The 19,969-nt window shown below is 40.8% G+C and overlaps 1 protein-coding gene across 1 annotated transcript in view; it reads left to right on the forward strand.

Moving 5' to 3' along the window:
- The window catches only part of LOC116074246 (24-hydroxycholesterol 7-alpha-hydroxylase), an 89,952-nt gene extending 71,802 nt beyond the window's left edge, over window positions 1-18,150 (forward strand). The window contains exons 11-12 of the mRNA XM_031346501.1: window positions 14,158-14,245; window positions 17,169-18,150. Coding sequence (XP_031202361.1) covers window positions 14,158-14,245; window positions 17,169-17,240 — 160 coding nt within the window. The 3' untranslated portion in view covers window positions 17,241-18,150. The remainder of the gene's footprint in view (window positions 1-14,157; window positions 14,246-17,168) is intronic.
- The last annotated feature ends 1,819 nt before the right edge of the window (window positions 18,151-19,969 follow it).

The raw sequence follows: 19,969 nt of genomic DNA on the forward strand, positions 1-19,969 counted from the left end.
ATTGCATTTGAGAAGGGCCATGAATAGCTTTTACCCTTTAATGCATAGAAATGGAACATTGTGCCGGGCGGTGGTGGCGCATGCCTTTGATCCCAGCACTTGGGAGGCAGAGGCAGGTGGATTTCTGAGTTCGAGGGCAGCCTGGTCTACAGAGTGAGTTCCAGGACAGCCCGGGCTACACAGAGAAACCCTGTCTCGAAAAACCAAAAAAAAAAAAAAAAAAAAAAAAAAAAAAAAAAAAAAAAGAAATGGAACATTGCTCTTGAAGAATGAGCAAATTCAAATCCCCGTGGATTTAATGGACAGTAGATGAAATTACGTGTTATTCTGAGTAATGTGTTCTGTAAATAAAAGTGCCCCTTAAATTCCATTAGGTAAATAGAATAAAATGAAAGCATTCACTCATATATAATTTTTAACATTTCCCTTATATTTAGGAATGCATTCTAATATTTTCGCAGAGCCTGGGCATGCCTACTAGGCTCTATAAAAATGGATTAGGAAGGAAGGCAGATGATATGCCTGTGTCATTAGGGCCAAGGCTCTGAGCCAGGCTGCCACAGTGCCTTATTAATTCTAAGCCATGCTTCTCTTTTGTCAGTGCCTTTTTAAGGATCAGTGCCTCACTGAAAAGAGCACAGAAGCCACTAGCAGAATGGCGACCATTATTCTCCTGGCCACTTAATTCTGATATTTCACCTTGAGGCTGACATTTAAGTCTGTTGAGAGCTCTACAGCACTGCATGGGTGTTCCCTAGAACTGAGATGAGGATGCTTACAAAACAAAACATGTACTTTTCTGAGCAAAATTTTCAAAAAAGATCCTTTTTTTTTCCCCTCTTCCTATGCAAAATAGAACCCTGGACCCTTTGTTATGTAGTGGGGTATTCGTCTATGGAGAGAGAGGAACACTTCTGGTGGGGTATTCTCTTTCTTATGGATGTCTCATGTTATCTAACTGAGCTACTAACTGCTCTTTAGTTATTTTTATATTTCACCTGTTCAAAAAGAGACTTTTAGAGACAGACACGGTGGTGCATTTTTCCAACCGACTTTAATAAATGTTCACCACCCACCAGACGTAGTAGAAGAGAAAAGTTATTAGGATTTGGAGGAAGTTGACCTGTTTAGCAATAGTTCTTAGGGAGCTAGCTTAGTCTTCTTTGTCAGGAGTTCAGTCCCATAGCAAACACCAAACAGTAACCAGCAGCTGTAGTCCAGTCCTCTCAGCAGGCAGATACCATGCATGAACCAGCAGTTGTAGTTCAATTCTGAGGAAACCACGAAGTTCCCCAGCTGGCCCAAGGCTGCCTGCTGCAGAAATGGCAAGAAGCTACAGGGACCTCAGGAGCAGTTCTTTGGCTTCGAGTTTCTCTGAATGGCAGTGTTACCAGAAGCAGAGCTCAGCAAAGCTCTGTAAAGCAAACCAATCCATGCCTGTCCTCAGCGAAGAACAGAGAGGAGGAGCAAAACCAACCAATGCTCCAGCTCCCTCCCACTGTTTGTAGAGTCAAAGAGATCTCTAAATCTAACTTCTTTTTTCTTGTCCTCTCTTGAGCAGGACTACTAACAAATCACAACCAACCCCACTGAGTGAGCAGCAACCACCCAATCCACCTATCAGGACTCTGGCATTTATATACCCTATGAAAAACTCCCAGAATTCCAAATGTCACATGGCAGGTGGAAAACCCATGACTCTGCTAGAGCACGGGTCAAATCATAGTCAGCTGCTTTGAAACAGCTCCATATCCCCACACATGGGACTAAATTAAAAACATATTCTTATAATATTTCTGTGTTTTGTAAAGAAACCAAAATTCTAAAATTCTCACTACATCTCCCCTTTTCTGTTTTAAGTCACAAATTATGCTGGATATAGTGGGAAATTATGAACAGAGATGTTTTCAATGAAGTAAGTCCTTTTTGAGTCAGAGGCAAAGGTTTTCAGGAGACCTCTCTTGCTCAATTCTAATCTTTGTAAGTTTGATGGTATCCACAGCTTTACATTTCCTGTGGAAATATAAAGAAATCTGTGTCTTCAACAGAAAATGTTCCATGGCTTCCATTCTGATGTTAACGTATCCTGAGAATATATAAACTGATTTAATTACACTGCTTTTCCCTTAGCTGCTGTTGTTCCTTTTTCATTAACATTTAGAAAATTTAAAGTTAACAGAGCATTAGTTATTCTATCCCTGGGGTCTTTATTCTTCCTTTTTGTGTTATAAGCATTTTCTTTAAAAAAAAAAACTAATTAATTAATGTATTTATATCCAAAATACTTCCCCTCCCTCAGTTCCTCCTCACAGAGCACCCCCCCCCCCAATCCTCCTGCTCTTCACCTCTGAGAGAGCATCCCCACCCCAGGGTATCCCACCACCCTGGTGCATCAAGTCTCTGCAGGATTAGGCACATCCTCTCCCACTGAGGCCAGACAATGTAGCCATGGAGACTGAACTGCATATCTGCTGCATATGTGCTGGGGGCCATGATCCAGCCCGTGTATTTATGTTCTTTGGTTGGTGACTCAGTCTCTGAGAGCTCCCAGGAATCTAGGTTAGTTGACTCTGTTGGTCTTCCTGTGGAGTTCCTATAACAATCAAGGCCTCCAGTCCTTCCCCCATCTCTTCAATAAGACTTCCCAACCTCCCTCTAATGTTTGACTGTTGGTATCTGCATCTGTTTCAGTCAGCTGCTGGCTAGAGCCTAGTTATTCTAGGCTCCCATCGACAAGCACAACAGAGTATCATTAATAATATCAGTGGTTGGTGTTTGCCCATGGAATGGGTCTCAAGTTGGGCCAGTTATTGGTGGTTGGCCATGCCCCCAATCTCTGCTCTATTTATTGTCCCTGCATTTCTTTTAGACAGAACTAATTTGGGGTCAGGAGTTGTGTGGGTGGGTTGATGTCCTTATCCCTCCACTAGGGATCCTGTCTGGCTACAGGACCTTTAGGTTCCATGTCCCCATCTAGGCTAAGGTCATCCATATTGACTCTTGGAAGCCTCCCCCATCCCAGGTCTCTGGGAGTTCCTAGAGATTCCCCCCACCTTCCCACCCTCAACAGCTGCAGATGTACATTCATTCTCTTGCCCCTCTGGCCCTCTCTCCAGTCTCTCCTTACACCTGTTCCTGCCCCACCCCCACTCTGCTCTTCCTCCCCTCTCCTACTCAGTTCCCTCCTATGACTATTTTATTGCCCCTTCTAAGTGAGATTCAAGCATCTTTGCTTGGGCCTTCCTTCCTGTTTAACTTCTTTAGGTCTATGGGGTTTGTCATGGGTATCCTGCACTTTATGACTAATATCCACTTATTAGTGAGTACATACTATGTGTACTGGCTGGTTTTGTGTATCAACTTGACACAGGCTGGAGTTGTCACAGACAAGGGTGCTTCAGTTGGGGAAATGCCTCCATGAGATCCAGCTGTGGGGCGTTTTCTCAATTAGTGATCAAGGGGGTAGAGCCCCTTGTGGGTGGTGCCATCCCTGGGCTGGAAGTCTTGGGTTCTATAAGAGAGCAGGCTGAGCAAGCCAGGAGAAGCAAGCCAGTAAGGAACATCACTCCATGGCCTCTGCATCATCTCCTGCTTTCTGACCTGCTTGAGTTCCAGTCCTGACTTCCTTTGTGATAAACAGCAATGTGGAAGTAAGCCAAATAAACCCTTTCCTCCCCAACTTGCTTCATGGTCATGGTGTTGTGCAGGAATAGAAACCCTGACTAAGATATCATGCATGTCCTTTTGGGTCTAGGTTACCTCACTCAGGATGATATTTTCTAATTCCATCCATTTGCCTGCAATACTTATGATGTCCTTGTTTTTAACAACTGAATAGTACTCCATTATGTAAATGAACCATATTCTGTTTCTGGCTATTACAAATAAAGCTGTTATAAGCATTTCCTTTAAGGTTTGATTAGATCTTTCTAGAACTGCTTGTCTTGTGGGATTGTGTGGCATACTTGTAATGTGCTTTATATTATAAGATACAAAGAGTTATTTCATATTACTGGAGGCATATCTAGGGGATTGTCAGTCTTAATCGTACAGGCATGCCCATAGTAACCATTACTTCCAGCCATTACAGATTAGCCTTCTCAGAACTCAAAGCAGCTGCACATTGAAACCTTGAATATGTATCAGTGGTATGGTATACATACTTTAGCTGTCCAAATTCTGCAAAATGAAACACACCCATGTGCCCTATTTCTTTCTTTTTCTTTTCTTCTCTCTCTCTCTCTTTTTTTTTTTTTTTTTTTTTTTTTTTTTTTTTTTTTTTTTTTTTTTTTTATAATTTCTTTGGCTTGTTGCCAGGTGATAGAAAGAATTTTCTTTAAACCTTCCCTGTTAACATGGTGCTTTTCATGAAAATTTTAGGCTTCTAACGCATTTCCTAATAATAATTGATTGATTTCTTCATTTCTTTCGGCTAATTGTCCTGACAAGCCTTTATGAGAACAAATATGAGTGATATACAATGGATAGCTTCTATAACAAAGTTAATTTTGACTTATCTGGAACAAATTTAGTAGTTTCTATATGTAGAATTGAATAAATCAGTCAGTAATTATATTAAAGGATTCAGGAAAATTTAATAATACCATAAAAATTGCATACAGCTCTGATTTTTTTAACTGAAGTACATGGGCTTTGAATTAATTACTTTTATTTTTTCATATGGCTTATAGCCTGACATTCTCAAATTCTTTGCATCAGTATAGAATATAGATGCTTCAGGAATTGGCATTCCTTTTACAATACATGGAAGATCCAATTAGTTCTCTTTATAAACTGAATACATTTCCCTTTGAGGATATTTGCTCTTAATTTCTCTCAAGTTGTTGCTTATAAGCTCATTGTCAATCTTCATTGATTACCCATAATGACATAATCTCAGCATTAGTGTAAGGTATTATGATTGCTGTCAGGTCTGTTTCTGATAATTGACATAGTCTTATTCTATCTTTTGTGATTAAATCAGAAACTTTTTCTATATAAGTCTTTTTACTTTGTTGTGTGATAAGAAATTCTGTCTTATAATATTGTCTTCCCTTCACATAGTGAGCCCAGGAGGAGAATGAGTTGAAGGCAAAATAACCAAAACACAAATCAAGTTTGAGATCTCTGTGATCCACATATGCATCTTGCAGTTTATGTTCTACCAGAATACACTCTCTTTTTGTTTTAGCTGTTAACCATCTTGGACTGCTTAAATCTGGATCTCCTTGTAACATTTGAAACAAATTACTTATATTTAAGTAGTTAATTTAATGGTAGGTTATAGCCAATTAATATCTCCCATTAAATTTTGAAAATCATTAAGAGTGTTGGGGTCCAGGAGTTGCCCCACAAACCACACAAACACTAATCTCTGTCAGACTGAGGTGGCTTATTAAATGCATACCCTAAGGTCAGGATATAAGCACAGCATAGCACAGAATTCAGGGGCTGAGGGTATGACCTCAAACATTTCTCAGGGCCAGCTTATAAAGGAAAAAAATACAGTGAGCTCATGGGCAGGTGCAGGAAGTGCTGCCTGGTAGTTGGCTCTGACTCAAACTATTTTGGCTAGCTAATGAAAACAGTTCTAACTGACCCTTATTCTGATTTGTCCTAAGTGGAGTTTATGGTTGTTGAATTTCTTAAGATTACCAAAACTCAGAACATACTGAACATCACAGGGTATGGCGTCAACATGACCCTACTCTGAGTCAATTTTTTTCCTGTCAATGACTGGTAGGCATATTACAGCAACAGTATTAAATAGCTATCGGTCATGGAACAAAATGGCTACAACTATGCTGGGGTTGGGGACAGATCTCAACATTCTCCCCTTAGAGTTGTTACAGTGAGCCAAATCATTGATGGAAAAGCAAAAAGAAAAAGAAAAAAGAAAAAGGAACAGACATACCTGAAGGGTGGCCAAACTATTTTCCATACTCTGGATCCCACATCCAAAAGACCTAGAGAATGAGAAAACATATGTTTGTAGTCTTTGGGTGCCTCTTCAGTTTGGGCCCAAACAATTTACATAAGTCAAATGTGAGGGTAGGGGAACCATAAGCTATGATATTAGTAATTAAGCTCTAGTCTGTAGTTCTAATTAAAGTTCATATGTGTTGTACTGGAGCGTGCACCTCAGCAGCTCAAGGTAACACAAAATAGATATCTAATCTCCAGAGTCATTTACTAGTCTGATTTTTGACTGTTCCTGTAGATGTTGTCTGATGATCCATTGCTGGTCCAGGTTCTGATATTTCCAGGGAGTGAACTTCAGATGAGAGTGATTCATAAACTGTCAACACTCTTTATTTCCCTGATTCATTCCTTCCTTCCTTCCTTCCTTCCTTCCTTCCTTCCTTCCTTCCTTCCTCCCTTCCTCCCTTCCTTCCTTTCTTCCTTCCTTTCTTCCTTCCCTCCCTTCCTTCCTTCATTCTCTTTCTCTCTCTCTCTCTCTCTCTCTCTCTCTCTCTCTCTCTCTCTCTTTTATAACAAATACAGGGGAGTTCTATGAGCTGGTAGATTCTTCTATATCTTAATCCTCCAGTTACTGTGGTACTAATGCCCAAGTGCCTGTGACTTTCCCTTAGTTAAGGACCACTGGTCTATCCACACAGGTATTTTAGTCAGCCATTTTAAGGATAGGCCCATTGGTACTTCAGCAGTGCCCCACCACTTCTAAATTTGGAAATTCAATAGTTGTTGAATTCTTTGTTTGGATCATTGGCACAGCTTGGGGTTATTTTTTGATGACCTATAGCAATACCTTTACCAGGAACTTCAACCATTTCACCCCTTATTTCACCATGGGCTGTCTCTGGGATTGCACATGAGTGACCAACTGTCGTAAAAACTCCCTTCCCCGTATATGTATGTGTATGTCATCCACATAAGGCTTTAACTTTCCTTTTTGATCTTGTGGTCCCACACATTTATTCCATTGCATACTTTGTTTTATCTGAGATAACTTTCCAATTCCTAGAAAATGTGTATATAAACCTTTTGAAGTGGCCATTCTGGTATTTGTTTGTTTGTTTGTTTTTCGAGACAGGGTTTCTCTGTGTAGCCCTGGCTGTCCTGGAACTCACTCTGTAGACCAGGCTGGCCTCAAACTCAGAAATCCACCTGCCTCTGCCTCCCAAGTGCTGGGATTAAAGGCATGTGCCACCACCACCTGGCTTTCAGTAGCCATTCTGAATTCTAACACTTTGTGAAATGATAGATGTATCCACCAAATGTATTTCAATACCATTTACTTGCAGTTTTAATTTTGGCTTCTGTTCATTAACAACTATTTTGCAGAACACACATTTTCCACTATTTCTAAACCCTTCTGTTCTTCCTACTAGAGCAGCTATGCCTTTGCTGTGGGAAACAGTGGCAGCTGAAAAGTCCTATCACCTGTACTACATAGTCCATAGTTTTAATTTCTCTTTTGAAATCTTCATCTGTAATTCCTAGATATACATACAATGACTCCTTGAGAAATCAAACTGATCCTTCCTAAGATCATCCCTACTGTCCTTGAAGGCAAAGGACCATAAACTCCAGTAGTTATTTTTATAACATTGAATTTTAGGGGATAGAGTAAGATGTTTACCTTTGAGCTGTGTTGCCTGCAATATCCTGTATTAAATTTCCAATACCAAGTGGACATTTTTTTTCAGTCTCCTTTGTCATTATTTGGCTGAAATGGCTCATACTTTTTGCGGTAGGGCCTCAAGCTAGGCCCCCAAGACCATTTCCCAATGGTAAGAAATTTCCTTGCGTATCTTTTTTGACCTACACTCATTAGCCCAATGGCAACTCTTGCCACATTGCCTACACACCCCTTGAAACCTAGGCTTTCTTTTTTGTTTATAGTTAGAGATGCCTTTTTTACAATTTTGTTACAAATGACCATATTTCCCACAATTGAAGCACCAGCCACCTTGATATTGGAGACTTCTAGTTATAGCTTGACTGATTATATTAACATGATCCACGATAGAATCTATATCAGTCTTATCCCTTATCCACTTGTCTATGGGCACTGCCTGCACTTTTAATAGTCTAATAGCTTTCTTTTTTCATTCGGTATTTGCATTTTCAAATACCGAGGTCTCTATCAACACCTGTCTTGCATTATGTTCTGATAAGGCTTTGTTCACAGCAGAGACTAATCTTTGTAAAAATCAGTGAAGACTTCTCCAGAGCTTTGTGTAATCTTTGTAAATGAGGCAGACTTTTTCCCAGGCTCCTCAAGTTTTGTTCCAAATTCTTAAAGCCACTAAGTGACATTATTCTATAGTAGCATCATCAAATTGAATCTGTTCTTATATATCAGAGTACCTCCCTTTACCCAGCAACCGATCTTTTACCATATTTTTTTCCCCTCACTCTATTTCACTGTTCAGTATTCATGGCTTCTTCCCACCACCACGTTAAGTATTGCAGTTGTGGTCCAACCTCTACTACAGCTGTTATGAGTCCCTTTCAGTCTTGGGTAATAATTCTGTTGTGAGTAGCCAAGTAATTTAGAACTTGTTTCACACAAGGTAAGTGCATTCCATATGCACACAGACTCCTAATGCCTTAGATCTATCATTTCTATAGGATGCCATTGTATCTCATCAGAACTATGTTACAAACCATCAGCAGGTAAATGCTGTACTACTGGGAAAGCTGATGGTGATCTCTAGGCTACTCTTCCTGGCACTCTGGTGATGCTGTTGGTTTGAGATCAACAGGTTGTTTCATCAGATTGTTCATCTGCTTTTTCAGGCTTTCTCTGTCCCGACTGCTCTCCAGCAGTTTCTTTCTCTCTTTCTTCCTATGGGAAGCTCCTGCTTTTTTGCTCAGTCACTGGGATTGAGCCGTTTTGTTTTGACTTTTCTGGTGCTCCTTACTACCCAAGTGCTTCCACACCCACCCACAGTTTTTCCAGTTGCAACCCTTTCAGAAAAGAGGAAGCAGAGTAACACCGTTTTTTTCTCATTTCAGCCATTTGTTTGTTTGTTTGTTTCTTAGGTCCCTCCATTTCCACCCCAATTATTTCAACTGCTCATCTATTCTTCCAACCTTTTTTGAAACAATAGACAAAGAAGGAAGAAAACAAAACAGAAAATTCCCTCTGAGAACAAAGCCAGGGATATTACAATGGCAGCAGCTACAATAAATTTTTTGCTGGGGTCTTGGAAAAATATCTATTTCTTGGACTCCTGCCATTTCCTCTATGGCATTTGAAATCAAATTTCCCATTTTTTCTTTTATCAAGCCCACAGTTGGACACCACTTATAGCAGGTCTTTGTTACTTTGTGGGTTATTCTTTTTTCCATCTTTATCCCCCTGGATTCACCCCCTACCATTGAATTTATTTTTTTCTTCTTATTTCTTCTTTCATCACAACTACTAACAAACCATAACAAACCCCCTTGAACTACCAACAACCACCCATCCCACCTATTAAATTATACCCTCTGAAACATTTTCAGAATTCTAAACCTCAAACACAAATTTCAGAAACTATTGGCCGCTGGTAAAACCATGCTTCTGCTAGAGTACAAGGCAAATCACAGTCAGCTGCTGCGAAGCAGACCCACATCCCCATACCTGGGATTAGAACAAAAACATAATCTTATAATCTTTTTGTATTTTTGAAAAGAAACCAAAATTCCCGAATTCTCACTACAGTAGAAGGAGGAAGATCAGGAGTTCAAGGCCAGCTTACACTACACGAGATTGTCTCAAAATAAAACCAAGAAGAGGATTTCATTCTTCATAAAGTGTTTCAAGTCCCAGCATCAGCCATTGGCCATTATTTTGCCTTCTCCATTCCTGGTAGTATTAATTTTCACAGGGAGAGCCATAGCGTCCTGTGGTTCTGACTCCTCTCAGCTTTACTGATATGGGTCACTGCTTCCTGAGTGAATCAGTTCATTCAAATGAGGATCCATCTTTTCCTTGCCATAGTAGTTAGTTTACATGTTGGCAGGTCTTTGAAGCAAAAACGTTAACCATTAAGGTTTCTATCAAAACTTCAAAACTAGTCATTTCCTCTCAGATGTGGACAGAGAGGCACATGATCGCATAAAATGACGGTATCTGTCATTTTCTGTTTTGGTTGTGGTTTGTTTTTACATATTTTATTTAACAGTTCTACTTTCATATAATGTGACCAAATCCACCCCTCATTCCCTCCTATTTCTCTTCTACCCATCATCACTTCTCCCTTCCAAATTCATATCCTCCCTCCCTCTCTCTCTCTCTTCCCGCCACCTTCTCATTCTTTCTTTCAATTATTAAAAAAAAAAAAAAAAAATACCCACTGAGTCCACACAATGTTGTCTATATGCTATCAGGCCATTGAATGCAGCATAGATAGCTATTCAAGGATTGAACCCCTGAATCCCTGAAGAAAACTGACTCTCCTCTTCCAGCAGCCATCACTTACCAATAACTCCTCACATAAGGGTGCGACTTCATGAGCCCCTAAGTAGCTACGATTTTGACTGGCTTGATCTTGTACAAATCTTGGTATTCACTCCCAGACACTGTGAGCCCATATATGAAACTGCACAGTTTAGTAACATATTTTTTTCTTTCAAAACTAGAGAACAGTATTATAAATACCTTTTCCCCTTTTACCAAATGTCATGAACTCATTTTTACATTTTAAAATGAATCTTAGCAGATATTAGAATAATCATTATTATAGGTAAGTAGAAAGAAAAAATATCTGCATGGTGATATCCTCTGTCAACACCGAGCCATGCTTTGGTGTACTCCCATCATGTTTTAGATTTTATATATTGAAGGTACTTGATATTATTTTGTGCGAGGAGTTTGACCTTATCATTCTCTGAATTTCATCAGTGTCTGTTGTAATGTCTCACTATTCTTTTCTGATTTTATTAATTTTTACCTTTTCTCTCTAATCTGGCTAAAGGTTTCTTCATCTTTTAAAGATCCAACCCTTTGTTTAATTGATTATTTGTATTTTTCACTTCTATTTTCTTATTTTTTTGTCCCTGATTCTAAATCTCTCTTTCCATCTACTGCTTTAAGGTTATGTTTATTCTCCTTTACCCAAAGCATTCAGGTGCATCCTTCAGTAATATCAACCCATCTCAAGCTTTTTCAAAGCCCAGAGAGAGAATTTCCTAATTTGTTTGACAGGTCAGCACTTCCACCCTCCACACCACACAAAGACACTACAAAGCAAACAGCAGACAGATCAACATTTCTTATGAATAATTGGTATGAAAAATCTGGAGTGAAGACTCAGAGGTTAAGGGCACTTGTTCCTGAAAGGACACATGTTCAGTGCCCAGCACCCACATGGATGCTAGCAACTCTATTTACAGACGATTCTATCTATGCCTTCTTCTGGCCTCAGCTGACATTGCACAGATGTGACGCATATACATATGCAGGCACAACATCCATACACAAAAATAAAAATAATGAAAATTTAAAAAATCACATTCTTAAAAATAAATCTCAACCAGATGTTCAGAACTGCATTCAACAGCATCCCTTTGGGGTTGGCAGGACATGGTGGCTCATGGCTTTAACCCCAGCAGTCAGGAAGAAGGCAGAGACAGATAGACCTCCATGAGTTCCAGGTTACCCTGCTCCATATAATAAGAACTTGTCTCAAAAAAAAAAAAAAAAAAAAGTCAGGAAGATGGCTCAGTGAATAAAGGCACACTCAGGAGAGACCAAACTAGTTCTCTACCAGAGCAGCAAGGGTTCTTACCCTCTGCACCATTTCTTACACCCTTCAACCTTACTCCCACACCATCTTGTCTTCCTGTCTTTCATCTGACTCTCCTTACCCAGGAAGAAACATCCACCTTTCATCCTTCTTGTTTATGTTTACTGTTATCTCGTCAGAAGCTCAGTGCCATGCCCATTACTGTTCCATGTGGCCACTGAATTATTTTTGTGCAATAATATTAAGAGGAATAATACATTTACACCTCCCAGCATGCATTTCTTCCTTTTCTTCACTAAATTGAAAGTCTAGACTTTCAATTTCCAAATTGTGAGGTTCACACCACCCAGAAACCTGCACAGATTCTTGTGTCTTGTCCCAGACCTCTGGAGTCAGCAACCCAGAAGATAAAGTGCAGTGAACTGTGCCTTCCCAGTTCTTCCAGGGTACCCTGATAAAGTTTCAGAACCATTGAATCTGTATTCCTGCCACATAGTTTTTTTTTTTTTTTTAATCTTTCTCAATGATTTCTTAGGAGGAAGAGATTATGGAAAAACCAACTCACCTTTGAACTTGAAATAGCCATGCTTCAATGCATGTCTCTGATGCTATGCCTGCCTCCTGCATTCTCCAAATTCCAGGGTGAGAGCCTTCTATTTTCATGAGCTGCAGCTGATAGCAACCAGGAATACTGCCAGTGCTCCTGCTCCTGGCAACAGGGACAGTTTTCCAGCCTGTGCTGGCATGGCCTGTAATGACTTCTAGGAGGGAAAAAGAGGGTTTTTTTTTTTCCCCCTCTTCAAAAGTCAGAGAGAAGCCAGATGTAGTGGTGGTTCACATTTGTAATCCAAGTACTCAAGACACAGAGATCTGAGGACATCCCAGGATTACTGTGGCGTTCTAGGACCCCTGGACCTTCACACACACACACACAAAACCCAACAGCAACAATAAATGTTCACTCAAAATCAAAAAGTCCGAAATGGAAGTCAGTATCTAGCACTCCCTAGGCATTCTGTTTCTTTGATATATATCGATACCTTCTATATATATAAAGACACCTGGTGGTTGGGTTGTTTTTTACACACCCCATCCCCAATCTGGCATCCCAGCTGCATTCTGTCCTGTGGAACCAAGTGATGGTTCACTGCCGTTTCACCCAGCCCCCGACTCATTCTCTTCTTTCCCCCAATCTTTACTACTATGCACTGATGAGTTTTCCTGGAACAAGTCTGTGAATGCCACTCTCTGATTAGGAGCCTGACACCATAGCTGCCAGTCAGACCTGCCCTCATCCAGTCAGGACCCCCTTATCCTGTCAGTTCTCCATAATCTGACCCCAGCTGTACCTCTGTAAGGTCCTGGTTACCTCCTCCACCCCAAAGGGTTATTCTGCTGTCCCCAGACCCCTGTGTTCCCTGTTCCTGGTTCACTGGCTCTGAAATGCCCTCAGATGCCATATCTGCTTATTTAAAGCCTGTCCTTCCTCAAGGTCTGTCTCAAGTTTCGCCTTCAGGAATATCCAGGTCAGTGTGCTCTCCAGACCCCAGGTTTCTGCAGCATCTTTGTGCCTGTCTTTGCCTTATCCTATCCTTTCACCCTGGTTTCACTGCATTTAGTCCTGGCAGTGCATCTGCTAGGACATTATCTTTCTCAAAGCCCCTGCAGCTATGTCCAGACAAGTATTTACAATTGGGGAAAATCTACAAGTGCTAAGAATTTAAGGAATTTTTCAACATGTTTGTATTTTAATGAATTTTCTTTCTAGATGTGCACTCTTGTTCCTGTAAGTGTAAAAACTGAATATGTTATAAATAATACACCTCATTATTTTCACTGTTTTGACATTGGAAGTGTTGGGCAAATATTCTTAGCATGAATATAACTCAGCTGGCTTCTGAAGAATGCTGGAAAAAAAAAAAAAACAGACTTAATGAAGTTTCTTTCCTGAAGTGCCACAGATGGTCAGATTCTAGACTTAGCCATGGAAGAAAACTCAACATTTTAGTAAATACCTAAAACTTTTATTTAGCCATTGCCAAAAATTTGCCTTCAATGGGTACTTGACAAAAATAATTTCAAATATTTTAATTTGGGTAATATATTTTCATATCTTTTCCTTTAGCTTTGTTTATATATATGTGAGTGAATCTGTGTGTCTGCTTATCTTCTGGCCTGTCAGGGGTCATAGACACACTCTTATGCATATGAGCATGCACCACAGACATACACAGACACAGACAGATATACCTATATATACAAATAAAGATAAAACAAATCTTTGAAAATGTAGATTCTCACTTATTGTGTTGGTCTTCTGACTAAACATTTTATACATCAAAAGCAATGGAACGGAGCCATGCCAACCACTCAATGGAGTATGTGGTATTAGGAAATAGAGTTAGGGTTCATGCATCTTTTACAGACAAGTAATCATCTTATGTTTTTCTTTCAGGTGGTTTGCTCTCTTAGAGATTCATCTATGTATTATCTTAGTGCTTTATAAGTATGAGTGCAGTCTTCTGGACCCATTACCAAAGCAGGTAAGTGCTTTTAGAATTGTAAACATTATGATGTCAGATACGACATAAAACTCTAAACATCCCGCTTTCAATACTAGCCATGTGTTGAGTAATTACCTTAAGTTTGACCTTGACTTTACACAGAGAGGTCTTTTGTAGGTCTGGAAATGAGCTCTTTGTTTTGAATGTTGTCGCTGATTCATTTGAAATGATGCAGGGAAATTGATCCCTTAGGTAAAGACTGTAAACAGAAAGGAAAAAGGATAACATTCAGGCTTAACTCCAGGTAGATACAGTGGTTCCTGGAGGGACGTGAGTTTCAGAACCCTAGAAGATGGAGGGTTTGCAGAACATGGACTGTTCAGTCTCCTCCCTTGGGCCCCCCCATCCAGTAGTTTTGAGAAAGAGTCCCATGTTTGCATCCCTTACTGCTGAGAGCCTGGGTACCACACTGGAGAGATTGCTGCCATAAGGAGTGAGGAAGAGTCCAGTTGAATCCCACATGTGTGGAGACCTGTCTGGAAACACTGTGAATGGTGCTATTTAAACAAGCTGAGGCTCTGAACTCACCAGACTACTTATGAAGGCCATTTGTGTTCAATGCATGAAGGAGTAAGTGAAACTCCTTGTGATATCTCAATGAGAATTATATAAGTGTTTAAGTGGCTCAGAAAATATGTTTACAGATATGCATACTTCAGCACTTTCCATTAATGGAGTCTTTTCTGTTTCTCTTGTTGCATTTTCTTATTTTATCAATTTTTGTAGGATCTCCTGCATTGTATTTTGATCATATTCATCCTTCTCTCTCACCTCCAAGATCCACATCCCCACTCCACCCCCATTCTTATTGACCCAACTTTGTGTCTTTATTTCTTTTTTAAATGTATAGAGACCAGTTAGTACTACCTGTATGTTTTTCAGTGTGAGGCCATTCACTGGAGCATTTTAGACCTACCCAGTGGTCATACCCTTAAAGAGAACTTGGACTGGAGAGATGACTCAGAGGTTAAGAACACTCTCTGTTCTTCTAGAGGTCCTGAGTTCAATTCCCAGCATCCACATGATGGCTCATAATCATCTGCAATGAGATCTGGTGCCCTCTTCTGGCATGCAGGCATATATGCAGGCAGAACATTATATACATAATAAATAAATAAATAAACAAACAAACAAACAACCTGAGAGAGAGTGAGAGAGAGCAAGAGAGAGAGCGCAAGAGAGACAGAGAGTGAGCTATCTTCTAGTAGCAATTACCAATTATCCATAGCTCTTCAAGACTTTGCATCCCACATCCCCCACCCCCCACCCTGTCTCCATGCTAGGGTTTAACCACTGTTAGCTCATATATTCCTGTTATATCTAGGAAACAGAGTCACCTATCACCTTCTGGATCTTACACTCTTTCCACCCTCTTTTCTTCAGTGATCCATGAGGCTTGCAAGGGATGTGCTATAGCTGATCCTTTGCGCTTCTGTCTTGCGAACAAGCATAAATGATGGAAAGCTCTCAGGAGATTACTGTGAGAGGGGGTATGAAATACCCTTCAGGAAATCCCTCGGAAGCCTCCTGTGCATTTGCCAGAACAAAGTCAGAGCCAGGCTTTCTGAAAACCGGGTCCTGGTGCTAGAGAGAGGACTCTATGGTCAAGAGCATGTGCTAGTAGAAGACTGGAATTGGTTCCAAGCACTACATCAGATGGTGTGTAATCATAACTCCAGCTCAGGGTATCTTGCCCTCTTCTGGCCTGTAGAAATTAGGTCTGGTTCTCCCTCCCTACCCCATGCTATCAGAAATAAGACTCAGACTTAAAAAAAGATATTTACAAATACCTTGACCATATTGCTATACTTTTCTCTGAGTAGCTCATAACATAGAATAACCCATTTATTCTAATCTACACTCTGCCATGTGGCTGGTGACCTGTGCTCAGGTACCATGCATCCGTTTAGTCACATCTTTCCCCAGGCAAATCTCCTATGCCTGGTATTATCCCATAATCCTTTCTACCTCCCGGATGTTCTACCTCCCTATTTCCTGTCTATGCTATAGGCCATCAAATTTACTATTGACAAGTGCCACATCCATACAGACACAAGATATTCTCTCTACGCTGGCAGGCAGAGGGGATATTAGCAGGAAAAAAGAATCTGGGAGTTACATCTTGAACCACAAACATGAAGCAGAAAGAGCAAACCAGAAGTAGGCCAGGCTTTTCTATCTCAGAGCCTGCCCACAGTGAGGTTGCCCCAGACTCACTACTCACTCCTAACTGGGAAATCGAACATTCCAATACTGACACTGGGAGGACATTTCTTATTTGAACCACCATAGAAAAGGAAGGCAAAGGTACTCACCTCCAACCCCAAGGTCATGTTTCTGTAGAGTTCTACAAAAGTGGCATTCTATCAGGAATAGTTATATATCATTATATCCCTGTTTTTCTTTTGAGTTCCCAGGCATCTACTGTCAGCCGTCATTAGCTGACTCTGTCCCATGTATGTGGTGTCAGCCATCTTTCGGCTGACTCATGCCAGATATTTGTATCAGTGCCACGTTGTCTGAAAATAAAGTGGTTCATTCAGTCTTCTGGTTCCTACACAAGGTGTCCTAGCTTTTGAGCCATTGATGTATTAATAGCCTTGTTGATTTATGGCATCCTCTTCAGTCTGACAAACTGAAGGGTAGGGAGCAGACAAACCTGTAAGCCATGGTGAATGTATGTGGAGCCGAGATTATTAGAATAAGGCATCTTTTTCCTTTCTGCTCCTCAGATGGTAAAATGGATGCTTGAAGTTTTGAAACCCAGCCATATGAACATTTCCCAATCTTTGGGCCTCCCCTCTGTACCTTTTAGAAGAAATCACAGTCAGGAAGACTTAGGTCTAAAACTGTTGGCTTCCATCTCTTAGTTTCTGTATCCCTTCTGCATCTCTGCTTTCAGAGTTCTCTTCATTTGGTGGGTGTGCCCCAGCCTGCAGGGAAATGCCGAATTGAATATAAACGAAGAGCTTGACCTCCGTTGGGACTCGAGATTCAGAACCTTCTAGAGGAGTGAAGCCCCCCTCCTAGCTACTATCCACCCAGCACCTCCACCTGAAGCCACCCGAGGGGCTCATGCGTTTCAAATCTGAGGACTGTACACCGGATTTCACTTTCAAGAACATAGAAACCTCAATTCAGGGTTTACAGAAAGGGCTCAGATGATTTGAAAAAGATGATAAAATGTTGGAATTTGGCTTCATACATAGCCATATCAAAACTTTAAGTAGAAATATCACTTTAATAGAAATGTTGGTATGTTAAGTTCACTGTGAAGGCAACACACTTGAAAATTTTCTTTTGCAAAAGAACTATAGTGAGAGACACTGAAAAATTAAATCATTTCTAGATATTTCATATTTTTAAAATATGAAACTTAACTAGACCTTGGAAATCTTAGGCTTATTGATGCCAATCACTGCAGACATGCCTAGTGCTCAGAACCGTGGATAAACAGTGTTTTACGACACTGGTGGGGACAGGTTCTCATACTGCATTCATTCCTGTACTCTGTTATGCCCAGGGTAGCATCTTCTTCATGGGGATGGCTAATAGTGCACATTGATAAAGGTATCAATTTGTGTTTTAGTTAAGGGGGAAACACTCTTTTGAATCAAAGTATCTTTACTTACAGTTTGACAGAGATAATATTTTTACTCATGTGTAAAAAATGCACAGTCTTAGTATATCTTGTTATACCATGTCTTTGTGATATCCCTGGGAGGCTGCTCTTTTCCAAAATGAAACAGAGGAGCAGTAGATCTAGGGGAGAGGGAAGATGGGGAAGGGAAATTGGGATGGAAATGTATTGTATGAGAGATGAATAAATAAATTAATGAATAAAATAAATGCACATCTGGTTTTGTGCCAGGTAAATAACTTCACATGAGTCTGTTTTTTTGACTCTTAGGACAACAGGATATTTGCCATTAGGTTCTGGGAAGAAATCCCAGCAGGTCCATGAGAACATATGGCTTTCCTAACAATGGCACCATTGTTTATCCGCCAGAATCCAATAAGAGTTCATCTCAGATGTTTAATGGTGGCTGTAGAGCTCCTCTCTGGGCTTCTTCCATTACCTGTCCCAGCCCCAGCTCCCTCAGCTCCTGAAATTGTTGACTCTTCTTTTCCTCACCAACAAGGAGACAGGTCTCCAGAAGACTGGTGAGTGCTTTCAAGAGTGCCCGCTCTTTGCAGTGAGCGAACTGAATTGGAAACTCACCTAGCTGCTCCAAGCTTCCCTCGGCAGGCTCAGCAGGATGGAGGAGGCAGTGCAGAAGCCCACAGCAGCTCCGTGCTGCATCTCAGCCTGGCAGGTTCCACTGCAGTTAACAGCTGTGCTCTGTGGGAAGGTAGATTCTCCACTCAACAGCCAAGGCCCACAATGAAATGCTATATTTGCATATAGTTGAACTAAATTTCACAGGCTGATGTCTACTTACTCCTACTTCACAAGGGTCATCATTTGCTATTATCTCTATGTACTGTAAGAACCACTGTAGAAGAGGAAATCTGTTCATGTTTGGAATAATGAAATTAATATTTGGAGATCCCATGCTTTTTAAAATATATATTTCACTGTGTATTTATATCATATGTAATATTCTTGTATTAACTGAAGTTTCCTGGAGTCAGAGCCTGAGACAGACCTGTCCACAGATGGTTTACTTGGGAGGCAGGAGACAAAGGGCAGGGAACTACTAAGCCCAAAGGCTGTTTTAGCAGGCTATGTGTTGTAGCATCAAGAGTTCGGCTTGGGACAAGCAGAGAAGCCTCCAGCCTTTGTTCAGCTGAAGGGTATGAGGCACAGTGACTGAGCACTGGAGAGGTTAAGTATGCTCTGAGGGCAGAAGGCCTGTAGGCTCTACAGCTTTGCATGGTTGAATACTCTCCAGCGTAGTGAGCAGATGAGCCTGAGCTTGTCTAGATTTGCTGCAATCCATGTTCAGGGCTTGGGCTGAGGAGACCTGGCATAGGGGCACAGAGACATCTGATGTGTTCTGCTCCTTGCCTTCTCACATCTATTAGTGCCTTGCTTAGATCCACTACACCATTGTCAACATGGTGGCCACCAAATGGAGACTTGTTAGGTTTGGCCAAAGCTGCCTTCATGGTGTTTTAAGATGGGCCTAAGGGTTTCTCCGCTCATGATGAGCCAGGAAATGTTTTGCTGAGTCTAAGCCAAACTTGAAGTGGCCAGATAAGACAGGTATGGGCTGTGAGGTGGTGGAGCACAGCATCATATACAGTTTTTTTTCAATCCAGACTTCTATCTGCTTGTCATCTTGCCAGTCAAACTAAGAGCTACAAAATCATGTTTGTTGTAATCTAACAGTTTCAGAGATGTTAGAGCAGATGAGGAGCCAGAAAGGAAGTGCTGATGACTTCTGAGAGTTCTGAGAGGGAAGCAGGAGAGAATCTTCAGGACCCCTGGGGTCCCTCTATCTTAAGGAGTTGTTTTCCACTTAACATTGATGCTCTGCATTAAACATCATATCCTTTTGGCTTCTGTCTTTTGGCTTTTGAGTCCAGTACTCATTTGCACTGGGAAGAGACCAGCAAGCATTAGGTGCCCCTGTAAAAACTAGAGTATCTCCAAGACTGCATTGAGTCCTATAAGTGCATTGGATCCAATCAGAGGCCTCAGCTGTCTGACTAGTTGAAAGAGACACTGGCAATAAGTGCACTTACTTAAGGGAAATG

This window comes from Mastomys coucha, unplaced genomic scaffold (assembly GCF_008632895.1).
Source record: "Mastomys coucha isolate ucsf_1 unplaced genomic scaffold, UCSF_Mcou_1 pScaffold3, whole genome shotgun sequence".
Lineage (NCBI taxonomy): Eukaryota > Metazoa > Chordata > Mammalia > Rodentia > Muridae > Mastomys > Mastomys coucha.